This window comes from Miscanthus floridulus, chromosome 9 (assembly GCF_019320115.1).
Source record: "Miscanthus floridulus cultivar M001 chromosome 9, ASM1932011v1, whole genome shotgun sequence".
In the NCBI taxonomy this organism is placed as follows: domain Eukaryota; kingdom Viridiplantae; phylum Streptophyta; class Magnoliopsida; order Poales; family Poaceae; genus Miscanthus; species Miscanthus floridulus.
Genome location: NC_089588.1, coordinates 36,026,449 through 36,052,778, shown reverse-complemented (window position 1 = coordinate 36,052,778; position 26,330 = coordinate 36,026,449). Strand labels below are relative to the sequence as shown.

Genomic DNA, 26,330 nt, shown 5'->3' with positions numbered 1-26,330 from the left:
CGTGGAGCTCGCCGCTCTCGTGGAGAAGGCCACGACAGGTCTGATGGAGAAAGTCGCGGCAGGCGAGAGGCGCAGTGGAGAGGGAGGAGTGGACGAGCATATAAGAGGTGGTCGTTGGGCTAGCGTCGTGGCGCAGCAATGGAGCGTCCAGGTGGACGGACACCCACTTCCCATAATTACGGTTTTAAGAAACCATATCCTTACAGAACTTCTTACCTTTTTATTATGGAGCAAGTCAATTTATCAATGATATTCAACGAATTGGCTTCTCAAGATGTACAACCAAGAAACATATCCTTTCTTCTAATGAAAAATGGTAAATTGGTTATTCCTTGTGAATTATTAGAAGATATCCCAAGCATTGTTGTGTGGATGGTGGATAGATACTTCGTATTTTTCTTATATATTGAAAATAATAATTTTATTTAGTGGAAGTTGATGTGGTGGCTACATTAATAAGTTTGAAATTAATTAGGATGATGTGGCATTTAGTGAAAGATGATGTAGATGAATTGTATGTTGGCATAGAAGATCAGTGATGTTACCGCTATAAGATATATATGCCATGTTCGCTTCGCTGAAAAAAGAAGCTGAAACACTGTTCTGGCTGATTTGTTGTGAGAGAAAAACAATGTTCCCACTGAAAAACAAGTTGAAAAGTACGGATTATAAGAGGAGCAAACATGGCCATAGGATTAGAAAATACCCCGCGCATTGCTACAGGATCTTTAAACTGAATCGTTGCCTCTCTTCCCTAGCTACTATGGGTCAATTGTTGGACTGTTATGTGAATCGTTGCCTCTCTTCCCTAGCTACTATGGGTCAATTGTTGGACTGTTATATCTTTGATCACTTGAATTTTGGGTTGGTTCCGACCATGCTTGTGGGCTTATTGCTTTTATAGAAGCAGGGCATGCCACATGGTTAGGAAGATGGAGAGGTTTCCACCTCGTTAACTGTAGTCTTATCTTTTATTTAAATGCATTTGTGTAAATGCAATTTAATGTTTGAGCTTAGTGATTTGGTGGGTCTTTGTGATGACGTGGATCGCATGGGATAAGATAAATTTTGTAGTGGGGTTTAACTTTATAAGAGATACAAACATATACATTTCAAATTATAAGTCATTTTCACTTTTTCTAGATATATTATTTTTGTCATGCATCTAGATATATAATAAAAGATATGTATTAAAAAAGCTAGGACTTATAATTTGGTATAGAAGTAGAATAGTGAATAGAGTATAGAACAGATATAGATTTGACCTAACTTAGCGTAGCCCTACTACAGGGAGTTGCCAGGCTCTGATAATTCAATTGGTCAAGTGGGCAATGTTCACCGTTCTTCAGCGACAAATTATTAATGGATAATAATAAACAAGGTAAAAGCATCGAAATGATCAGTCTCCTGCAAACGGCTAAGGAACACAATCTTATTTTACAATGATTCAATTCTTTCCAGCTTTTTTAACATGAGTTTTTGCTTTTCAGTCTTGCACCCAAAACTGCAAAAGGGGGGCAAAAATGAAACTACAAGATGGCCGCAATCGTACTAGTCGAAAACCAGTGTCTGCTGGTTTTGGAAGTACACACAGCACAAGCAGAAATGTATTGGCTCCCATAAATTAGAAAGCAACCTCCGAGGACAGACTTCTAAAAGGCAAGTCTCTCAGCATATGTATCAACATGGCAAACAGCAACCCATTAGTCTCATCTCCCTATCTGTGGGGTTCGAATTCATTGTTCAAGGTTCAGACTCGGATACTCTGGGCGTCAATGTTTGCGGCTTCCCTCTGCCCATGGTGAATCCACGTGTGCCATCCGGCATGAGGGGACCTGGAGGCTGTTTGTTAGCCGCTGTGAGGGGCTGTGACTGAGTTGCCTCCTCCTGCTGCTGCTCAATCTTGACTGGGTGGCCAGATGGTTGCTCAATCTTGACTGAGTGGCCAGATGGTGGGGTTCCCACTGGATGGGTACTACTCCTGTTACTGTGGTGGCTACTGTTTTGGTAGTGCTGATGGTGGTTCTGGTGGTGTTGATTGTTGTTCTGTTGATGGTAACCACGCCCGCGGCCCCTACCACCACGACCACGTCCCCTGCCACGTCCTCGTCCCATATCTCCAGTGCTATCCTCAGTCTGTAAGAAATCAAAATGATATCAGGTTTGTCACAAATAAACCTCTTTAGTGAGCTTTCAGGTATAACAACCAGACAGTCAATAAATCGATCATTAAACCTTCTAATGAGAACCACAAACAATAAATCCTTGTACAATAATATATCGCTGATTCTGAACCAACAAACCAATGGTAGAGAGTAGCTGGGATAAAAAGTGGTGGCAACCATCCAGTATAAACAGATGTGATATGTTCCACACGCATAAAACCGGTCAGCTGGAAAAGGCAAAGTACAGTGCTGAGGTCCATTTTTTTTTCTGCATCTGGTGTTTTTTCAATCCTTGAAACCAAGAATAAGCATTCTCATGTTCTGCTTAAAGATACATGTACATAGTACCCATATTTGAAAATATTCTGGCAAAGGCAAAGCATAGCTGTTTCATTTTTTATTTTCCACTATTAAAATAAACGAGACTAGAAAGTAAAAGGAAGTCATACCATGTGTTCTCCAGGCACATCTGACATTTGAGGTGTTCCTTCTAAATGTTTATCATTTGGTTGATCAGAAGTGGAGACATTCTCCTCCTCACCATACCCATCAGATTCATGCCCACCCTTTTTCCCTTTACCTCCCTTTGTCTGAATTGCGAAAAGCAGTCAGCAAATAAATTAGAAAATTGTTTTGCAATACAAAAACAAGTTAGGGAAAACATCTACTGTAGACATGATTATCATGCAATAAACAAAAAAGTTCAGAACAGCACAGTTTACAGATGCTAAACTTCAAATGATTTGATTATAATAGTTCACAAATGTTTGGTGAGGCATCAGGAGTCAGGTCTCAAGACCAATGTACAGAAGAGCAGCCTCTTAGCCTATCCAGTTTACTCCCACTGATATCAGTACAGTACAAGGTCACCTTCCATGTAAGTTGCTGGAATTCCCATGTATTTGGGTCTGCCCCTCTCTTTGGAAGCTGACAAAGGAACAGGTGTGACCTATTATCGATCTGATTGCTCATCAGCTCCTAGGTTGGAAAGCTGAACTTCTAACAAAGGTGGCCGCGCAGATTTTAGTGCAATTTATTCACGTCAATGCTGATTTATCTTGATATGGTGGTAGACCTTCCACCTTGGGCCATCAAGGAAATAAATAAGATCAGGCAAAGGCGCAAAGCTTTCTTTGGAAAAGGAGGAAGGTCTGCCTGGCAGCGTTGCACAACACACATTGCACCCGCCCCCACCCTGCGTGCGCAAACTTGGCAGTCTTGGCATCTCAGCACTTCAGAACCTCAGTTGGGCGCTCCGAATTGTTGGAAATAATCCTGTAGGCATGCTAGTGTCTAGGTTCATAGCATTTACTTTAGCTAAATTTCAGCATGGAGTAATTGTTGGAAGTAATAGGCCGATTAGTTTGGTAATATTCTGCATTTATTAGAGGCTATCACAGCCTGATTTGTAGCTCACGTTGGCTATTAGTAGAAGAGAAAACCAGAAAAGGCAAGTCATTCCAGCCACCAAACCACTCGTGTTCGTGTGTGTTCTTGTGTGATACTGTGTTCCTGTGACCTGTGGGAGGCTTTAGGCCTGTCACGAATGAGGTGGCTCTGGCTGAAAAAAAAACCAAGCCAAGTAGTCCATGGGTGGAATACTGGAATTCCCTATCCATGTGCATCACTGTGTGAGGGCTTTCTTCTCTATGGTGGTCATCTCTGAAGTTGGTGATAGAGCATGTACTCTGTTTTGGAAGGATAGGTGACTTCATGGACAATGCAGTTGCTGACCTTGCTCCACACTTCATCGCTCTCATTCCTAAGATGAGAGCAAATAAATAAACCGTCCTGGAAGATCTCACAAACCAGACTTGGATCTCGGATGTGCAAGGTGTGCTTTCAGGGCGTGCCATTGTTGAATTCCTTGAATTATGGGACATCCTGTCTAGTGTGGAACTACAACCTGGTGTTGATGATTCTCATATTTGGAAACTCAACACAAGTGGACAGTACACAGCAAAGGCGGCTTATGAAGGATTTTCCCAGGGAGCAGTGAGGTTGGAATCTTGGGAGAGGATCTGGAAGACGTGGCACCGGGCAAATGTCACTTCTTCACGTCGCTTGTCACACTTAACAGGTGCTGGACTGTGGATATGCTGGCTAGGCATATGGTCTTCATCATCCCTCTCATTGCCTCCATTGCAACCAGGATGCAGAGACAATAAATTATCTTTTGGTGCACTGTGGTTTTGTGTGAGATGTTTGGTTTGGCCTGCTGCAGACAGTCGGTATGCAAAGCCTCTCACCTCAGCTGGGTGAGACATCCTTTGAAGGATGGTGTGATAGAGCCAGCAAGGCTGTTGCTGGTTTGGCAAGGAAAAGCCTGAACTATGTCATTTTAGGAGCATGGACACTCTGGAATCACAGGAATCACTGTGTGTTCAACAGAGTTTCTCCAAATCTAAATAGTACTCCCTCCAGGTTGGTAAAAGAATTCGTTTTGGACAGCGACACGGTCCTCAAAACATAACTTTGACCTCTTATTTCTATAGAAATATTTATTGACAAGTGATATATGTATATTTTTATTTAAGTATTTTTTCAAGACAAATCTATTCATATGGTTTTCACATTTCCAAACTCAACACCTTAAAAGTTATTCATGATTTAGATTCCCAATGTTTGATTTAAACCTTGTCCAAAACGACTTCCTTTACCAACCAGGAGAGAGTGGTGCCTTATCTCTTGCCTCCGATAAACTGAGACTGGGGGGATTGCATGTGCAGAGGTATTTCTTAGCTGACTGGTCTGCTGCCCAGATGAGTGAATTCTAGGTCAGGGGTCGTTGTTGTGTTTTTCCAGGTGATTTTGTAATCTTAGAAACCAAGGTGTGAGTGTGTGGTGTTGTATGGTGTTCTTTCCCCCCTTTGGTCTTAATATAATAATGTGCAGCTCTCGTGTGTGTTCAAGGGAAAGAAGTTCACAAAAGTTTGCCAACAGATCAGAATTCAAACAAAAATGGGAGTCCTTTCTTCTTTGTCGCAGTTAAAAGTTCAAAAATGCGATAGATTGTGATTAAACAAGGTGGAATCAAACCAGTCATGCTGGTAAAGGCTAAAACATGCCCATGTTAAGACTAATAAGCTCAGAATTTCGATTCAGGTGCATGTCTTGACATACTTAAGTACTTAACACAAGATAGGTGGATGGATGTCTATGCACAGTTGAACGGTAGTCAGTAGCGGACCTACGCCCCAGGCTGCCCATGCTGCAGCCCAGGTCCTAGACAAAAAAAGATCACTGCACACCTACATAAAAATGTAAGAAAAACAAGATTATCAAAAGCTTACGCATAATTTAACAGGGTTTCAGACTTGGTCCAAGCCAATCTGTGGCTCCACCACTTACAATAGTCTGTTACTCTTTTACCAAAACAATGGTTTCATAAGCGGTAATTGGATTAATAATTTTCTGTAGTAAAATCAGTAGCAAAAATTAAAAATAAAATAGACAGATATGATTGGACACAAAAGAGCATGACAGACAGCTCCTCAATTTCTTCACACTAAAGTTAATCAAAAAAGTTCTTACCTGCACTTTTCAGTTGACCCCAGTAACTTGGTAAGGGGATAATAAGAAATCAAAATAATGAATATGTTCTTCATGGTTTTATGCATCTTCCTAAAGTGCATGTATGTAGAGAGGTATGAAAATACTTCACACCCCTAGGGTTGGTTGACCTTGCATATATATTTTTTTTTGAAACAAGACCTTGCATATATATAGCTGGAACTGGCTTGCAGTACAAGATAGATACAAGACAAGTCATGTACAACAGCTATCTCTAATACTAGTGCATAGAGTTCCACACACTATTTTTTTGGGAGGAGTCTATTTTTGGCCATCCAACTATCGTCCGAGCTTGGTTTTGCCAATTAAACTCGAAAACCAGGAATCTTTGACCATCCAACTATTGACACCATTCGTATTTGACCATTTGGATGTTTTTATGGGTGGTTTTGGTGACGTGAACGACAAGTGCCAGTCAGGCCCACATGTCAGCATTTATCTCCATGTCAACCAAGCCACATCAAAACTGCCGAATCGCCAAATATGAACAGTATCATTAGTTGGATGGTCAAAGATTCCTGGTTTTCTAGTTTAATGGCCAAAACAGCAAAACCAACTAGGACAATAGTTGGATGGCTTGTCCCTATTTTTTAAGAAAAAATTGTGTTATAATGTTTATAGCAGAGCAGTTAAAGAGAGCTTTCAAATTTCCAAATAAGTTTTCCTCATCACCCTATTGTTCTGATCCTGGCTTTGGCCTTTGGGCATTGGGCAGTTTCGGCTTCACTAAAAAGTAGATTCAAAATAAACCCATTTCTGGAAGACTCATCCAGGGCTTTGAAACTGCTATATTGGTACACATAGTAGTATAGCAGTTTCAAAGCCCCAGAGGATTTTTGTAATATGATTAGTTTGTAATATGACATCTCGAGGTAATATGCCAAGTTCCTGCTTGTTAGAGTAAATGGGAATAGTACCACAATGCAATATATCCAATTCCACCAATTCTATTCTCCTTCGCTGCTATCTAGATGTAAGCAGTTGAACAATAAACACCAATACAACACTAAGCCATCCCATGTGCAATTAATGAAGTTCAATGGAAGGTTACCATGCAAGTGCTTAACAATCGAACTCTAAGCCCACTTCTCCAGTTCCTTTCATCATTAAGTTCCACAATCTGTAATTCATGAAACAATATAAGATAATGCATTTACAAAACAAATGTGATATTGAAACATTATATAAAAAACGCATACCGCTCTAGCAGCATCTTCAATAGTATCATACTCAACAAAAGCATGAAGCTGCCATCAAAGAAAAGTGATTATTATTTTGGCAGGACATAACCGTCATGTGACAAGACTATGATGAAAAGGAAGACATATAATTTGTCTATTGCATAAAATATAATGATTCATTTAAACCGAGTTTCATATCTTATTATTTGATATGTTTAGCCATTTGAAGCAGTGTTCCTATTTTTTCAGCACTAGCCTTTTACTTAAATATGGTGTCGATGTATGAAATTATGTTAGAAACTTCCAGATTTTGTTTTCATTTTTGGGTTTGTTTGGTAAACTGGTTCTTCATTCCTCTTAACATATGACAGGCATCTCTTGAAGCCCGTTCAAGAAAAAATAAAAATGTCAGAATATAAAAGACTCATGAACCAACAACCCACAAACTAATGTTTCCTTTATGTTCTCAGTGCAATATGTGTCAAATGTCAGGATCGGGGCTTGGTTTATGAAGCGATAAAGAAAAGATGGTATTAGGTGCCTGCATTACTGAGTGAGATGTGACCAGCGGCCATGAAGGTGGTGCAGCATGGCAGAGAGGCGGCACAAGAGGCTCGGAGTGACGGCTAACAGCAGAAATGGGCTTGACCCTTAACTTCTTGCTTCATTAATCATGATACATATCCTCTATTCATATAGACATGGGATCTTATAGATTATCTGATTTTTCCTAACTAACAAAAGGTAAAACTTCCTAAAAATACAATGACTCATGACAGCATGAAGGCCAGTGGTAGTTGCCCTAGGGTTGTCACCACCCTCCTGGGCTGCAGATACAGTTATGGGCCTAGTGTCTCCAATGCAAGGACAAGATGTTGAGGAGCAAGTAGGCTTTCTAAAATCCCATTAACCAATTATGCCTGACGTGTTACTACTTGAACAATGTTCTATTCTTTTTTACTTTCCTAGGGTGCAGGGTTCAGGGAAGATTCAACAGACCCTACCAAAAGTAGTTATTTATGGATAGCAGTACAAAACAGTTTTCAATTGCAGTATGATATTTAAGTATCAAAATCAGGAATAGCGATTACTTTGTTGGCAAAAAGCATATCTATTTCCAATTCAATGGACCCTATGAGACATTTATTTACAGTAGCTACTAGAGTTCATTTCCCGGTAACATGATATTAAAGTACGAACAAAGAAGGTCATTACTTTGTTGGCAAAAAGCATATCTAGCTTTGCAGATCTGTTAGTAGCTGGACCAGTGCCATTTGGAGTCTGAGGATAGCAAGTTCTAATTGTCTTCACACTGGCAAATGACAAAACAAAATAAATTAGAAATACAGTGTATGGTTCTTTCCATTTTCATGAGTAAATAGAAAGTGGTCCACTTGATATAGACCTACATTAACGTTTACCTGCCAACAGCTGAAAAGAGCCTCATCAGATTCTGGTAACAATGATCATCTGGGAGATTTTCTGCAACAACAATTCGGGCCTACAAAACAGAAGAGGTGTTTCTTATCTGACAGTCTAGCAAAGGTTTTTTTATAACTAGATAATAATTCAATATTAATGGGGGTAGTGCCATTCAATGCACAAAGCGTTGCTAGTCACCTGGAGTTCTTCTAAATCCGATTCTGTAAATGGTTGCTCACGTTTTACTCTTGTTCCATCATCACTGACCACCTGTATAAATGCCCAAAATAATTTAAAAATATGGTTGCGGGCATAAGCAACATGGATTTCCAGAGGACATAACCAACAGTGAGGGTATGATGCCTCTAATCTTATGCCTATGACCTATGAAGTATTGAATGAAGTAAGAAACTTCAGAACACAATAGTGTATGTTACGGTCAAGTGTAACTACCCAATTGGATTATCATGGAACTTACAAGCTTTGATGAAGTCCGAAGAGCAGAAGCAAGCATGGAGTTACTATGCACTAAAGCCTTAATTTTCTTAAAGCCAGCAACAACTGATATTGGCACTACATTGAGTGAGAAAGTACATTAGTTTTCCCACTAAAAAGCATTTGTCCACTTTGATTATAAAAGTTAGATTTCTCACATTAAGCACAATCAGCTTCCACAAAAGAAGCAGTTGAATAAAAAAAATAGCATACTGAAGTCATGACCAAAAGGTCTTATTCTAAGACAACTCATTTCTGTAACATAAGGAGATTGAGGGCACTATTCTAATAAATATTGTAACCATTTTTCTTTTATTAATTTCGATAAAAGAGAATGTATAATAGATTGCACTTCAAAAAAAAGGAACTAGTTGTAGCACTAGTGAAAATCAATTGATTCCAAGTTCACGGTAAGAAGTAAGAAAAAACAACCGAAAACCATTTGCTCCATGAACCAAATCTTTGAGTACACTGAATGGACCTTATCCTGATAAGATGCATCCAACCAAAAGTGCATCTATCAGAAAATTAGTCCAGTATATAGGATAATGTCACAAATTAAACAGGATATAATAAATGTAAGTAATTGAACAATACCCTTTATATATACAAATATTAAACCTCCAGACTATGTCAATATCACCTTTCAAAGCCTACTATGATTCTGACCATCACCTTAAAATAGAAAGTCATTAAAAATGACTTGGTTTCTAATGATGGAAAGAAGCTATAAATTTTAAATAATGATATTTTTTTCAAAAAGAAAAACCATAAATTCAACAACTGGTATCAATGTGATAACTTCATATGTGCACGTCAAAATAAACTAGCTTCAGAAGCAAGCACGCGACTCACCATATCCTTCAGGATCCTTTGAAATAAACCTCATCAAATGTTCAGTGGTGGCCAGGTTTATATCACTGAAATAATACTCCACCTACAAGGTCAGATTTTGAGAAATCAGAAAACACAGGAAAAAAAAACAGATGTAATTTTACAACACATAACTCCGCCTATGGTGGGGCGCCTTTGGTGTCCCAGCATAGCAGGTCCCAAGCCCTGGTAAAGGAGGAGGGTTGTGTTAGGCGTGGCGAGCCAATGTAAAAACTTAGCCACTTAAATGGAGATGAAACCCGAAAGAAAATCGTTGGGGCGTAACCCTCTTAGCGACGCGCCATATCGGAACCCGGGTATGGTGTTAAATGGGCAAGGGCCGGGTCGTCACCCCCGTGACGCGCCGTGTCGTGATCTGGGCATGGTGCCAAGGATCGGGTCGTCGCTTCCTTAGTGGCGCGCTACATCGGCGCCCGGGTGTAGTGAAAAATGAGCAAGGGTCTTCGCATCAGAGTCGACGGGTGCGAAGGGTAAGGAAGCTAGTCGAACCAACTAGGATCCGTTTAGGTAGTTGGAATGTAGGGTCACTTACAGGTAAGTTAAGAGAATTAGTTGATACCGCGACTAGGAGGCGTGTAAATATATTATGCGTTCAAGAGACTAAATGGAAGGGTCAGAAGGCGAAGGAGGTGGACAATACAGGTTTCAAGCTTTGGTATACAGGGACAGTCGCGAATAGAAATGAAGTAGGAGTTTTGATTGATAAGAGCCTTAAGAATGGTGTGGTGGGAGTGAGAATGCAAGGAGATAGGATTATCCTAGTCAAGCTTGTCGTTGGTGATATGGTCTTGAACGTAATTAGTGCGTATGCCCCTCAAGTAGGCCTCGACGAGAGTGCTAAGAGACAGTTCTGGGAAGACTTAGATGGCCTGGTTAGAGCTATACTTAGTAGCGAGAAGCTTTTTATAGGAGGAGATCTTAATGGGCATGTAGGTACTACAAGCGCAGGTTTCGAGGCAGTTCATGGAGGTTTTGGGTATGGTAGTAGGAATCAGGAGGGGGAGGAAGCTCTAGACTTCGCGGTAGCTTTTGACCTGATGATAGCCAACACTTTCTTTAGAAAGAGAGAATCTCATCTAGTGACCTTCAGTAGCGGACAACACTGTAGTAAGATTGACTTTGTCCTCGCAAGAAGAAAGGACAAACGAGCATGCTTGGATTGCAAGGTGATACCAGGGGAGTGTGTTGTTTCTCAACATAAGCTTTTGGTGGCAGATTTTCGTTTTCAGATGCGTGCCCGTAGGGATAAACAAGCTAAGATTGAAAGAACAAAGTGGTGGAAACTGAAAGGGGAGACGTCAGAGGTATTTAGGGAAAGGGTTATCAAAGAGGGCTCTTGGAAGGAAGAAGACGACATAAACAATATGTGGGGCAAGATGGCAACCAACATTCGGAAGGTAGCCTCAGAGATGTGTGGAGTAACCAAAGGAAGGGGACGTGAGGCTAAAGATACTTAGTGGTGGAACGAGGAAGTCCAAAGGGCTATTAAGGAGAAGAAAGAATGCTATAAACGCTTGTACCATGACAGGAGTGTGGACAACATAGAGAAGTATAAGGTGGCGAAGAAGACTGCAAAGCGAGCTGTAAGTGTGGCAAAGGGTAGAGCGTACGAGGATCTTTACCAACATTTGAGTACGAAGGAAGGAGAGAAGGACATTTATAGGATGGCTAGGGTTCGTGAGAGAAAGACACGGGACTTCAACCAAGTTAAGTGCATTAAGGATGAAAGGGAGCATCTCTTGGTAAAGGAGGATGAGATCCGACATCGATGGCAAGAGTATTTTGACAAATTGTTCAATGGTGAGAATATGGACACAACCTTTCAGTTGGATGACTCTTTTGATGACACCAATAGGCGCTTTGTGCGGAGAATCCAAGAATCTGAGGTCAGAGAGGCGTTGAAAAGGATGAAAGGAGGTAAGGCGATGGGACCGGATGGTATCCCAATCGAGGTGTGAAGATGCCTCGGGGACATAGCTGTAGTATGGTTAACCAAGCTGTTCAACCATATTTTTCGATCGAACAAGATGCCTGATGAGTGGAGGAGAAGTATATTGGTACCGATCTACAAGAATAAAGGGGATATTCAAAGTTGTACAAATTACCGAGGAATTAAGTTGATGAGCCATACTATGAAGCTATGGGAGAGAGTTATCGAGCATCGCTTGAGAGCAATAACGCGGGTCTCTATGAACCAATTTGGTTTCATACCCGGAAGGTCAACCATGGAAGCCATTTTCTTAATAAGACAAGTTATGAAGCGGTATAGGGAGAAGAAGGACCTACACATGGTTTTTATTGACTTGGAGAAGGCTTATGATAAAATACCAAGGAATGTTATGTGGTGGGCGTTGGACAAACATAAAGTCCCAACGAAGTACGTCGGGCTCATTAAGGACATGTACAGCAATGTTGTGACTAGAGTTCGAACAAGTGATGGAGACACGGATGACTTCCCGATTAGGATAGGACTACATCAAGGGTCAGCTTTGAGCCCTTATTTGTTTGCTTTAGTGATGGATGAGGTCACAAGGGACATACAAGGGGACATCCCTTGGTGTATGCTTTTCGCGGACGATGTAGTGCTAGTTGATGAAAGCCGGACAGGAGTGAATCAGAAACTGGAGTTATGGCGGGAAACTTTGGAGTCCAAAGGTTTTAGACTTAGTAGAACTAAAACTGAGTATATGAGATGTGACTTCAGCACTACTACTCGGGAGGAGGAAGATGTTAGTTTGGAAGGTCAAGTAGTGCCTAGGAAGGATACCTTTCGATATTTAGGATCAATGCTACAGAGGGACGGGGATATTGATGAAGATGTTAGCCATAGAATCAAAGCAGGGTGGATGAAGTGGCGGCAAGCGTCTGGTGTCCTATGTGACAAAAGGGTACCACAGAAGCTAAAAGGCAAGTTTTATAGGACGGCGATTAAACCTGCTATGTTGTATGGTGCAGAATGTTGGCCTACGAAAAGACGACATATTCAACAGCTAAGTGTCGCGGAAATGCGTATGTTGCGTTGGATTTGCGGTCATACAAGAAGGGATCGAGTTCGGAACGATGATATACGTGAGAGATTAGGGGTAGCGCCAATTGAAGAAAAGCTTGTCCAACACCGGTTGAGATGGTTTGGACATGTGCAACGGAGACCTCCAGATGCACCGGTGCGTAGTGGAATCCTAAGTCAGGATAATAACGTGAAGAGAGACAGAGGAAGACCGAAGTTAACTTGGGTAGAGGCAATAAAAGGAGACTTGAAAGGATGGAATATACCCAAAGACTTAGCCTTAGATAGGAGTGCTTGGAAGACAGCTATTCACGTGCCTGAACCTTGATTGCTTCTGTTGGGTTTCAACTCTAGCCTACCCCAACTTGTTTGGGACTTAAAGGCTTTGTTGTTATTGTTGTTGTTGTATTTGTTACTTTTGGAGGGTTACTGTATTATAGTCACTATGGACATTGACGTGTATGCGTTTCTTGGCATGTTTTTTTTTGTTTGTTTGTTCAGAATAGACTTAGCCTTAGATAGGAGTGTTTGGAAGACAGCTATCCACGTGCCTGAACCTTGATTGCTTATGCTGGGTTTCAACTCTAGCCTACCCCAACTTGTTTGGGACTTAAAGGCTTTGTTGTTGTTGTTGTTGTTGTTGTAATTTTACAACACATAATAAGATGCAACAATTTGTCTTTGTTAGAATAGGCGCCTTATGGGCTGGCCATGGGCCTGGCGCCCAAGCGCCTCTACGGATTATGGTAGATGATTATTGGTTAGGCAAGGATCACCGTTGATTAGGTGTTTCTATAAACCCTTCTTGATCCTTGCCTATATATATTGTACTCCCTGTACCCATATCAATCTATCACAATTTCCCAAGACCTATTCGCTCTCATGGTATCAGACGCCTAGGTTTAGGTCTTCCCTTCCGCTGCACACCCCTGCGCGCCGGCCCTGCCGTGCCGCGCATCATGTCTCCCACTACCCCACCTCCCCCAGGTCTGGGGACGTTACAGCTGACGAGATCGCGGCCCGCCAGGCCAAGGAGAAGGCGAACGACGCCGCCGCCGCCGCCCAACTTCTCGACTAGGAGCGCCAGGCCGCCCTGGCTCGCGCTGCCCAGGCCGAGGAGGAGGCTGCAGCCGCCGCCAAAGATCACGACGCGGCTGCTGCCCGCGCCAGCAAAGCCCTGGCGCGCGCAGCCACCGCCGCCGCTGCCCCTGGTGTACCTGGCGGCGCCTCCTCCAGCACATCTTCACCGTCTCCTCCCGACCTCGCCTCAACCATGCTCCTCCACGAGGCCATGACACTGTTGCAACTGCACGCCCAGGCCGTCGCCGTCAACAACATCTGGAACCACGTCACCACCGTCCTCGACGTCGACTCCGACAACTTCAACCGCTGGCGCGATCAGTTCCTGCTCATCCTCGGCAAGTTTTCTCTTCAGGACCGCGTCCGCGAGGAACCTCCGGCCCCGATCTCCCCTAACTGGGCTCGGTGCGTCGTCAAGTCCTGGATCGTCGCCACGCTCACCGACGACCTTGCCGAGATCATCTCTGCCCAGGGCTCCACTGCCCGGCATGCCTGGCTCGCCGTCGAGTCACAGTTCCTCGGCAACCGGGAGGCTCGCTGCATCCACCTTGAGACGCGGTTTCGCACCTTCGTCCAGGGTGACCTCTCCGTCACCGACTACTGCCACCGGCTGAAGAAGATGGCTGACGACCTCACGGCTCTTGGCGAAGTGATCACCGACCGCACCCTCGTCCTTAACGTGATCCGTGGCCTCAACGAGCGCTTCAGCCACGTCGGGGCCCTCCTATGCCGCAGCCGGCCCTTCCCCACCTTCCTGGAGGCTCGTGATGACCTCATCCTCAAGGAACTCACATTGGAGAACAAGGAGTCCCCTGCCACTGCTCTAGCTGCCTCCACTACAGCAGGCTCCTCCAGTGCTGCCTCACCCAAGTCCAACACGGGCTCCGGGGGCGCTGGTGGCCCTAAGTCCTCCAACGCCAATCGCTGCAGCAGGCGCGGCGGCGGTGGAAAGGGGGGCCCTGGTGGCAGCAACACTGGAGGCCACCGCCCTCCCTCTGGCGCCCAGCAGCAGCAACAGCCGGTCGGCGCCCAACAACCTGCCGCCGGTGGTCGCCCCTGGCCCAGCGTCTACAACCCATGGATGGGCTCCATTCAGATGTGGCCAGGGGGTCCTCGTCCTCTGTTGGCACCCATCCCGGTGCCTCCTCATCTGCAGGCACAGCAGCAGGCCCTCCTCGCCCAACAGCAGCAGGCACTCATCGCCCAACAGCAGCTTGCTGCCGTCGCTGCCCCTGATGGCTCAAGACAGTGGGTCGCCCTGGGGTACTACAACCCTGTGGCCGGCCTCCCTTCTTGGGACACGACGTCGCTGACCCCTCCTTCGTCCAACGAGTGTTACTTCGACACAGGTGCTACTTCACATATGACATCTCAGTCTTCCTCCCTTTCACATGTTCTATTCCCGCGGTATCCTACTCCTTCATCTATTATTGTCGGTAATGGTTCTATGCTTCCTGTTACTGCCACTGGCTCCACAAAGTTGTCCCCTACTTTACGTCTTAATAATGTCCTTGTGTCGCCACAACTTATTAAGAATCTCATCTCTGTTCGTCAATTCACTATCGACAACAATTGTTCTGTTGAGTTTGACCCCGCTGGTTGTTCTGTGAAGATTCTTCCATCTCGGACCGAGATCGTCAAGTGCAATAGCTCCGGGCCGCTCTATCCATTGTGCTTACCTCCAGCACCTCCTTTGTCGCTCAGGCTCCCTCCCCATTGTGGCATCGGCGTCTCGGCCACCCCGGTCATGAGGCGTTGTCGAAGCTTGCGTCCAGTGTTTCCTGTCACATTCAGGATTGTTCAGGTCTATGTCATTCTTGTCAGTTAGGGCATCATGTTCGTCTGCCCTTTCATACGTCGACCTCTCGTGCGTCTAGCAAGTTTGATCTTATTCATTGTGACTTGTGGACATCTCCAGTTGTCAGTGTTTCTGGTTACAAATACTATTTGGTTATACTTGATGATTGCACTCACTACTTGTGGACTTTTCCTTTACGACTCAAATTTGACACTTTCAGTACGCTTGCCCACTTCATCGTCCACGCCTCCACCCAATTTGGCGCCCACGTCAAGGCTGTCCAGTGCGATAACGGGAAAGAGTTTGACAACTCTAGCACCCGTCACTTCTTCCTCACCCAGGGCATCCATCTTCGTATGTCCTGCCCCTACACCTCGCCTCAAAATGGTAAAGCCGAACGCATTATTCGCTCCATCAATAATGTCGTTCGCTCACTGCTCTTTCAGGCGTCTATGCCTCCCTCCTACTGGGTGGAGGCCCTCTCCACAGCGACTCTTTTGCTTAACATACTGCCCACCAAGACTCTACAGTTCTCCGCGCCCCACCTTGCCCTGTACGGCACGCCGCCGGCGTATGATCACCTACGAGTCTTTGGCTGCAAGTGTTGTCCAAACATGTCCGCCACCGCTCCTCATAAACTCGCTCCTAGGTCTGCCTTGTGCGTCTTCCTAGGCTATTCCGCTCACCACAAAGGATACCGCTGCCTTGACCTCTCCTCCAATAAAGTCATCATCTCCCGGCACGTCATCTTCGATGAAACGGCCTTCCCCTTTGCTGAGCGCAATGGTCCTAGTATTCCGGCGAACTTTGAGTTTCTTGATGCTACTGATGTTGCGCCCGCTCCTATTGGACCGTTGCACAAGTTTTTGTCTGCAGGAGCACCATCCAGCACCTCTGGCGTCACCAGCGCCCCTGCCGGTCCCTCTGAGACTGTGCCTAGGGCCCCCGACGCCTCCTGTGGCTGCTACTAATCCTCTAGCGGCCACTGTTGATCCCCCAGCGCCCGCGCTCTACATGCCGCCTGCGCTGCGGACGCCGGGACCCCTTCCGCGCCACGCGCAGCTCAGGACACGCCCAGCACGACTGGAGGCGCTCCACCTCGCCTGCTGTACATCCCGCCAGCGCTTCGGCGAGCTCGCTGTCTCCAGCACCGACCGCGGGCTCCCCGGTGCTGGTGTCGCCTCCTCAGGCACCCCGCGAGCCCCGCCCGGGTTCCCGCCTCTTCGTCCAGACCGTGCCTTCACCTACCACTACACACGCCGACCTCGACCACCGCCTGCTCCTGTCACCGCCGCCCCGGCTGCACCTGCACCAGCCGCGCCGCTCCCACTGCCCAAAGGTGTTGTTGCTGTCCCTCCTGTGACCAACCAACACGCCATGGGCACACGTTCAAAGAGCGGTTTTCGGATGCCTGCTGCGTACCACGCTACGTCTATGTCACCGATACCGAAGACCTTCCGTAGCGCTCTTGCCGACCCCAATTGGCGAGCTGCAATGGAAGAGGAACATAGTGCCCTGCTGAAGAATCACACTTGGGATCTCGTGCCTCGCCCCCCTCGGACCAACATTGTCACCGGCAAGTGGATCTTCAAGCACAAGTTTCAGTCTGATGGCTCCTTCAAAAGGCACAAGGCGCGTTGGGTTCTCCGTGGCTTTACCTAGCGGCCTGGTGTGGACTTTGATGAGACATTCACTCCCATGGTGAAGCCAGCTACTGTTCGCACAGTGCTCTCCCTGGCTCTCTCTCGCCGCTGGCCCATCCACCAGCTTGATGTGAAGAACGTCTTTCTTAATGGCAACCTGACAGAGACAGTTTATTGTCAGCAGCCGTCTGGGTTCAAAGATTCAGCTCATTCGGACTATGATTGTCACCAGAAGAAGTCACTTTATGGCCACAAGCAGACCCCTCGTGCTTGGTACAGTCGCATGGCCATACACTTGCTGTCCCTTGGGTTTGTTGAAGCCAAGTTAGACACCTCGCTCTTCGTTTACCGGCGCAGATCAGACACAGCCTACCTGTTGCTCTATGTTGATGACATCGTCCTCACAGCTTCCTCACCCGGCCTTCTTCGGCGGATCATCTCAGCCCTTCAGCGGGAGTTCGCTATGAAGGACCTTGGTGAATTGCATTACTTCCTCGGTATGCATGTTCAGCGAAGTGGTGATGGCCTTCTTTCTCAGCGACAATATATGCTAGACATTCTTGATCGCGCCGGGATGGCAGAATGTAAGTCGTGCTCCACTCCAGTTGACACCAATCCGAAGATTACTGCAGCAGATGGCGCCCCTGTCTCTGACCCTTCAGACTTTCGCAGTCTCGCTGGAGCCTTACAGTACCTGACGTTCACCCGGCCGGATATTGCATATGTTGTGCAGCAAGTCTGTCTTCATATGCACGACCCTCGTGAGCCTCACCTTGCAACTCTGAAGCAGATTCTGCGCTATGTTCGAGGCACTCTCCACCTTGGTCTCCTGCTGCGACCGTCTACTTCGACTGATCTTGTCGTCAACAACGACACTGATTGGGCTGGTTGTCCAGACACCCGCAAGTCCACCTCGAACTATGCTGTGTTTCTTGGCGACAATCTTGTCTCCTGGTCCTCCAAGCGCCAGAACACGGTGTTAAGATCCAGTGTTGAAGCCGAGTATCGCGCGGTGGCCAATGGAGTTGCTGAGGCCACCTGGCTGCACCAGCTTCTTCTAGAGCTGCATGCCCCTCTCCGGCGCGCCACACTGGTGTTGCGACAACATCAGTGCCGTCTACATAACCACCAACCCGATTCAGCATCAGCGAACAAAGCACATTGAGATTGATCTTCACTTTGTCCGGGAGCGAGTCGCCATTGGTGATCTTTGTGTTCTGCATGTTCCCACTTCGTCACAATATGCGGATATCTTCACCAAAGGGCTGCCTTCTTCAGTGTTCACGGAGTTCAGGTCCAGTCTAAACGTGCAGAGTGACTGACGATTCGACTGCGGGGGCTTGTTAGAATAGGCGCCTTATGGGCTGGCCATGGGCCTGGCGCCCAAGCCTATCGGCTGGGCTGCCTCTACGGATTATGGTAGATGATTATTGGTTAGGCAAGGATCACCGTTGATTGGGTGTTTCTATAACCCCTTCTTGATCCTTGCCTATATATATTGTACTCCCTGTACCCATATCAATCTATCACAATTTCCCGAGACCTATTCGCTCTCAGTCTTTGTCTGGATTTTCTAGGCCACTACCAGTCACAAGACTACAAAATTTAATAGATCAAATTTAAATTCAACACTGGCTGAACTGAAACATAAAATGAAGCACCATCAGACTGGAACTACAGAGCACCAATTGTAGTTGATATTTGATAGCCAATAGAAGAATAACATCCTCATCTTCAACTTAATTTTAGTTTACCCAATGTGCACTAAGGAACCATTTTATCAACATGAATACATGATCAAGGCCCAAAAAACTCCCAGTACAATTTTGCTGCATTTCATAAAACAATTTTGCACTAAAGTGAGCATGTCAACAACTTTTCTCCAACTTTAAACGGCCAAGATGACGGGTATAATGCTTTTGCAGTACAATTGGTGCATCCCATGAACAATTGCTTACTAGAAATGCTAACAAAAAAAGATGAACTACAATATAACACAAAACTGTGAAGTATAATATAACACAAAACCATGAAGTACACTAATAACACAAAATCATGGAACCAAATATGACATTATGATTTGGTTCAAATAACATGATTAAATAATCAGAGCTCTAGGGCCTGAAAAATTATAATTTAATGAAACAAACAAACTAATAGCTGAATAAAATGGAATTCGAAGTTAGCAAACTTGAATACAAATTAAAATATCGAATAGGGGTTGCTCAACCAAATAGAGCAAACCATTGGCACCCGAAAATTCCCATAATAATGTATTAAATATTCAACATCACAAACAACCCAGCCTCCTTTAGTCCTATATAAGCTCACAATTTGAAAATTTCAATTTAATTAGCACATTAACACTATAAACCCAGATTCCAGCAGCATGGAATACATTAGATCCTAGTCGATACTAGAACTACAGATCATACTCTAAACATGGACGTCAAGTTCTTTCGCCGTCAACATGCATTCAAATGAATAAAAATATCTACCCTCTGGATGTCATGGGCCACCACACCATGGGCTGGCTTAGCCCAGCGTGGCGGCACCGCTGTCAGAAGGGTTGCACACACCCTTTCCTTTTTTTCCATCAACTTTACCCCATCGGCAAGATACCTTTTGATATCATGAGTTGGTTTTTTACTTCTTTAAGGAAAGTTGAGACTGTTAGCTATTAAAGCTAAGAATGTAGACTATTAGGAAAGGGTGGACCCAATCTAAAAGGATTAAATTTATTAGTTGTTTGGGAGTCAAGTTAGGTCTCTATAGGAGAAGCCATGTACCCAGTTTTTTTTTAACTCCATGTACCCATTTTGGATCAAACAAGAAAAGAGATTCAACCTCGTCTACTTATCTCCTCCAAGTGACACCACCATTCCTCCCCTACCTTCCCTGTGCATGCCATTGCCACCACCATCACCAGTGACAACTTCCATCTCCTTGCCTGTTAACTTCTTTCAGCTACAATCTATGCTGCTTCCTGCCCACCAATATAGCCCCTGATACGGGATCTTTGAACAATCAATCCATTACCAAAGATTAAGGAGTCAAAGCCCACTTTTTATTCGCTGCCATTACCCAACAGAAGAATCAGTTAAGTCTAACTGCTTAACCCATCAAAATCAAATCAATCCTAACAGGTACAAATTTGAGAAGTTAAATTTCTTGCATCATTATTACAACGGTAGTGGTGCAGCCCCTCTCAACCATGGTTCTTAAGGTGGTAAGGCGAGGCGAGGCATGGCGACCTACCCCCTCACAATGATAAGGGGAGGTGAGGCGACACCTTACCATCCTAAGAAATAGGAAAGTAGCAGCAGGGGGAGGAAAGAAAAAGGAAAAAGGAAAACCAGAAAATGGCAAATTAAAAGAGAAGTGGATGGCCCATCCCACTAGGCAGCCCACGAGGGCCCTCCCTTAAATACCCCTTCTCATGTAAATAGGTCACGAAGACACGGATGCACGCTCCCATGCATACACACACTGCCTGCGCCTGGCTCTCTGGTTCTCTCTCACACAGGTACAGCGTCGCCACATATCCCTCCCTCGCACTACTCTCGCTTGTGCGCGTGCAGCCTGCCCTCTGCTTCTTCCCTCCCTTTTGCTGCAGCTCCTCACTCCTCACTGCGCTGCTCCCTCAGATAGATCTCTATCATGGCCCCCTTCTGGACCCGCCGCCGCCGCCGAAGATGACCCAGGTTGCGCTGGATTTGGTGCGTATGAGGAGGCGGCTGCATGGTTTTTCTGGTTGGTTCCCTATCGTTTTCCTCTGTTCTGACTACAGTCCCGTTGGATCTCTCATACTTTTGGCTAGGCATCCAGGACACATTGTTCCATGCGAGTGCCTCACCGCCTACGCGGCGCCTTAAAAACACTGGTCTCAACTAAACAATAGAAATCGTGATACAACTAAGAGAAGACAGCCCAATCATAACAAAATTTGTCATTTCATTCAATACGACTGTCCAAGTTAGTTTGGCACCTGCTTCCTTGACCAGTTGAACTTTACAAATATTAAACGATCCTAGATTGTTTATAGTATGAAGTCAAGATATCATCAACTGGCATCACACATCTACCTCTCAACAGCATGCAATGGGTTTGGCTTAAATGAGTTATCGAAGTAGATCACATAACAAAGAATAGATCCCAAAAAAAGAATAGATCCTGAAACCACAATGTGTCCTTGTTACCTGATTTCTTAAACATGATTTATTAACATCAAACGCAGGAAAGGTAGGAAATCAATTCATTAGCTTAAACTAAAAAATAAACCAAAATTCCCCTACCATCAAGAGATGAGGAATTACCATGAAACAGTATCCATCCTAACAGATACTACAAATAGACAAATAGCAAAATACCAGAACTTTGACAAGTTCGACTGCTAGCGGCTCCATTCAGGGGCAGAGCCAGGCAATGGAATTGCCAGAGCCAGTTCCACTAATCATCACTTAAATATACTAGTAAACAGTGATTTTGTGTAGGATATTAGGATTTGGCCGATTTGCCAGATTTGTACCGGTCAACTGATCCCAGTAAGTTCATGTAGCTCCACCCCTTGCTCCATTTCACCACAACTAAATAGCATGTGCACTACGCAGCTCCTAAGCCACCTACACTACCATTGGCACATCAAAAGCAGGCAGTTCAATCTGAACAATGCTTGCCTTTCTGTTCAATGCAAACACATCTAAAGCGGCCAAAGTTGCAAATTGATTTTCATGGCATGTGTCCAGCATATCTGTGAGACTAAAAGATGTATTCCACATTAAGCAAAATTCGTTCCTCGTGAGACTACTGGGAAGCACATCGGATGACGTAGACAGCTTGTGAGACTACAAAAATGTCGTAAATTGAGCAAATTCTATTCCTGATCTAGTGTTCTAATTGCACCTATCGTATCAGGGATCACCAGGAACGACGGAGAGGAGCATCCACCCACCTGCTTCCTGATCTTGGGCACGGGGTCGTCGAAGCTCCCGTCCCTCGGCGGCTGCTCAGCCTCGGCCTCGGCCTCATGCTCGGCGTGGGGACCGAACCTAGCACCCCCACTGGTGGCGACCGCCGCATAGTACTCGAACGGGGGCGGCGGAGGCGGGGGTGCTGCGACGAAGAACGCCGCGGAAGGAGGCGGCGGCGCGAACAGACGCACCACCGTCTGCGGCGGAGGGGGCGGGGGCACCGCGGCAGCGCGCGGCACGAACTCCGGCGCCTGCGCGTTGAGGCGGCTGGCGGAACCGCTCCGCGGGAGACCCCCCGGCCGCTCGTCTGTCGCCAAAGGCGGGTCCGCAGCCTCCTGCTGCGACATCGGGGCAGGGCCTAGGGTTTGGGTGCCACCACCAGCAGAAGCAGCAGCAACAGTACCAGAGCGGAGTAGGTGCAGTAGCAGCGAGTGATAGTGGAGCGCCGCAGCTAGTTAGTAGGCTGTTAGGGTAAAGGCGCGGCGAAGGAGGTTTTCTCGAAGCTCGCGGGCGCCGGCGAGGTCGGGTATTTATACGCGCAGGTCTCTGCTCCACCGCGGGGATCGGTCTCGGTCGGCGCCGCCGCCACGCTCCGCCTCCTCCCCGATCGGAGCGGAGGTGGACGGTCTGAAGGCTGCGTGGACCCGGTGTATGGTGCGGTGGGTTTGTCCGGGCGTCCGATATTTTGTTGCGAGCGGATTGCGTTTACGGTGTATGGGCCCGGTGTACGGAAGGAGGTTGACTCGGGTGTGGAGCCCGGATGGCAGTGAGTACAAGAGCAAGTATAATAGCAGGCTGTAAGCCGACTAAATGCTGAAGTGGAGGAGAGAGAGGAGAAGAGAGAGGAGAAGCGGGCTGTAAGCTTACAGCCGGCTTGGGCACAAGAACTAAGAAAGTCTGTAAGAGAGACAAGTGGGTCATGTATTAACTGTAAAGAGCTAACTACTATATGAGTGGGCTAAAAAAAAAGCTAAAAAAAACCTTACAACCAGCAAACCGACTATATTATTACCCTTCTCTAAACGTGGGCCGGGGCTGTCGTTTCAGTGGACGGTGCCTGGTCGATACCACGTGCGTAGTTTCTCTCGTGCTCTGGCCGTTTCTTAGCATACATTATTAAAGCATTTATTTAAGTTTGATAAACTTATATGAAAGGATAATAATATCTAGCGTATGAAATAATTATTATTTAATTTAACATAAAACATATTTGGATATTTTGTTTATTCTAAGTTGTAATAAATGTTGATAATAGTTTACCAGCATGTTCGCTTGTTGGTTTCAGCTAGCCCAAACCAGCCAGTCAATAGTATTTTTTCTCTCACAATAAACCAGCATCAGCCAGTCCAAACCAGCCCAGAAACCAACCAGCGAACAGGCCGTACATAAATTTAATATAATTTGAGATGGTTTGATTTAAACTAAACCTAGAATGCCCTCATCTTCATCACACTATAAAATTAATCATATAAGCTTAAAAGAGCTTTAATAAGGAATAACTTATATATGAAAAAACTAGGAGAAGCCTTTCTATCATATTTACGTTACACACATAATGGATATATAGATTATAGATGTGTATTTATGTACAGGTCAAATAACACAACAAACCTGCGATAAAAAAATCCAAAGATGAACCCGCGATAAAAAGTTGCACTATTAGGAATGGATATTTGTCTTCTAATAGACTTGGGTGTTTAGTTGGCGGCTATTGTTTCTATGCCGCTCTTTGAGTGTAAGCTGTTTGTGGTCTGTGTTTGTTTTTTTAATAATGGATGGTTATATCTATATCTACTTAATATTAAAGAGCCAAAATTTCTGGCCACTAATGTTTTTTCGTCCAACCTAATTATACTGTCTCATTTCCGTGTCCGGCTCGTGATGTCCCTATGTCTTTTTTTCTGGTAACACGGCAGTGTTCCGTTTCCTTCGTATTTTTCTATTTCTTGTGTTTCTATGTCCTGCTGGCACTTTCATATATCTCGGTTCTTTTTTCCGTATTAACACAGTGGAGTTTCCTTACCGCAATTCAAAAAAAAGTTCCAGAGTATTAGTTTTTTCCGGTAGCCAACTCTCTTTCCGTGACTTTTTTTGTCGTTTTTTCTTCTTTTTTTAATATCCTTGTTTTTCTTATAAACATAAATAATAAATCCATTACTATGTGTCTTTGAACTCTGACCCTTCTATAACCCCTAATAAACAAATATTCCACCACTAAGTTGCAAGTTGTTGATAAAGATTATATATAAACAGCTCTCTTTCCGTGACCTTTTTCGTTTTTTCTTCTTTTAAAAATATCTCTTGTTTTTCTTATAAACATAATTAATAAATTCATTACTGTGGGTCTTTGAACTCTGGACCCTTCTATAACCCCTAATAAACAAATATTCCACCAATAAGTTGCAAGTTGTTGATGAAGATTATATATATAACTTATTTATTATTAGAGCCTCCATCAAGTGATGATCCAACTAATCAAATCATGAACTAAAATCTTTATCAGTTTGTCATCTAATCTAATTTAAAATAAATGTATCTCCAAGCTGAAGGCATACACAACTCCAATCCTCGACAAGGTCTCCAACAACAACTTAATTACTTCTTGCTGACTTAATCAAATATTAGAATTATGTATTTTTATGGGTTCCAAAAGAAATCATAAAGCTCGATATCTAACTCTACCAATGTGGCAGAACCGTCCGAAATAGCACGCTTACGGATGTGCTCGTCTCCCACCATACACTAAGCACCTCGAAAACAGGCTACCGCGAGCGGTATCCGTCGGGCACACCCCCAAGGAGAACCTAAAAGATCCATATTTTTCTCCAAGGATCTAATAATGAGAACGAGTTACAATACAGGTCCATTTCATACATCAAAGGTTTTTTAAAAGTACATTATTACATTACCAACTGTCAGAGTGCGGAACGATAAACAGCAGAATTTAAATAAACATCTAGCAATAGGAGCGAGGATTCCGTCTGAGCCCACCAGAAGAATCCTCCACACAAAGGTACTTCTCATGCATCACCTGTAACAGGGGTAAATAAACCCTGAGTACACAATGTACTCGCAAGATTTATCCGACTAGTGGGAATAATTTTTCGACTCCAAGGAATATGAAAAGCTTTATGGTTTGCTGGTTTCTTTTAGGTAGAAAGCAATACTAATAGTGAGTCCTTACTTATGTTCTTATTATTAGTCGCTTTAAGTTATTAGCTATCCAATCTATATAAGCACATGTTCTACTTTCAAGCAAGAGTTGAGCAATCAGTTTTATTTCTTTTCTTTTCAACTTTTAGTTCTTACTACGGTGCTAAACCGCAGACAAGCCATACCGGAACACCGGCGATTCGTGAATCAATGCCCCCAGCTAGGTGCCCCGAAGACACATGCTCCGCTTGTACCCCAGGCACAAGCAGTACCAACCCATCACTCTCCTATCCTAGGTGTTCAGGTTCTCATCCAAACTTAGACTCCAAGCCCCCACTCTTGAGTCCTAAACTCAGTGCGGTGCAAGGACCTGCACCATCTTCGCCTCCAATCAGTCGGTCTGGAAAGAGCCGGATCCACGACAAGAGAGCAACAAGTCTTCCCTACGCCCATACCCAAGTATGTGCTCAGGACAATAGATCTGTGACTTACCTAGATCCATATGCAACGACCGGTCCTTAATCGACACAGACAGGGAAAAAGTGTAACGAGCTATGCCCTATTGGCCGTAGGACACAACCCCTTACACCCATCAATACCCAAACCATATCCCTGCCCGGTCACCATTTATCTTTACAACATTTTATCATGAGTGTTCATAATCATCACCTACTTGTGAGTAACGATAGGTTACTCACGCTACCGATATCCTGAGCATAACAACTACTCGACCTATACTAGTAGGACTCATAGGTAGATATATTTTATGCATGTAGTTTCCATAAAATACCTATAACTTAAATGCACATCATATATATATATATATATATATATATATATATATATATATATATATATATATATATATATATATATATATATTCAGTGATCATTAAAATAGGTGTTATGCACTGGGGCTTGCCTTAGGTAGACGACAATCAGTAAGGTC

General features: G+C 44.7%; 1 protein-coding gene across 4 annotated transcripts; it reads right to left on the bottom strand.

The window, feature by feature from the left end:
- Nucleotides 1–1,354: 1,354 nt before the first annotated feature.
- LOC136483641 (la-related protein 6B-like) lies at nucleotides 1,355–22,883 on the bottom strand. Of its 4 annotated transcripts, none has more exons than XM_066480753.1 (11): nucleotides 22,210–22,883; nucleotides 9,845–9,895; nucleotides 9,692–9,773; nucleotides 8,820–8,914; nucleotides 8,540–8,725; nucleotides 8,341–8,420; nucleotides 8,135–8,231; nucleotides 6,938–6,985; nucleotides 6,790–6,858; nucleotides 2,615–2,755; nucleotides 1,355–2,136 (listed from the first exon to the last, which is right to left on the bottom strand). In XM_066480753.1, the coding sequence occupies exons 1-11, from the start codon at nucleotides 22,573–22,575 to the stop codon at nucleotides 1,744–1,746; spliced, it is 1,608 nt and encodes a 535-aa protein (XP_066336850.1). In that variant the 5' UTR covers nucleotides 22,576–22,883; the 3' UTR covers nucleotides 1,355–1,743. The 4 variants fall into 4 exon arrangements, with proteins under 4 accessions (XP_066336850.1, XP_066336851.1, XP_066336852.1 ...); XM_066480755.1 differs by having other exon boundaries at nucleotides 1,364–2,136; nucleotides 8,540–8,611; XM_066480754.1 differs by lacking the exon at nucleotides 9,845–9,895 and having other exon boundaries at nucleotides 1,360–2,136.
- Between the last annotated feature and the right edge of the window lie 3,447 nt (nucleotides 22,884–26,330).

What these genes read in the sequence shown, in the direction of transcription:
- LOC136483641 (XM_066480753.1), bottom strand. Translation starts at nt 22,575, where the DNA reads ATGTCGCAGCAGGAGGCTGCGGACCCGCCTTTGGCGACAGACGAGCGG. An exon ending in GATTGTTAAGCACTTGCATG is followed by an intron (nt 2,756 to 6,789) that starts GTAACCTTCCAT and finishes TTCGCAATTCAG; the next exon opens with ACAAAGGGAGGTAAAGGGAA. An exon ending in ATGTGCCTGGAGAACACATG is followed by an intron (nt 2,137 to 2,614) that starts GTATGACTTCCT and finishes GATTTCTTACAG; the next exon opens with ACTGAGGATAGCACTGGAGA.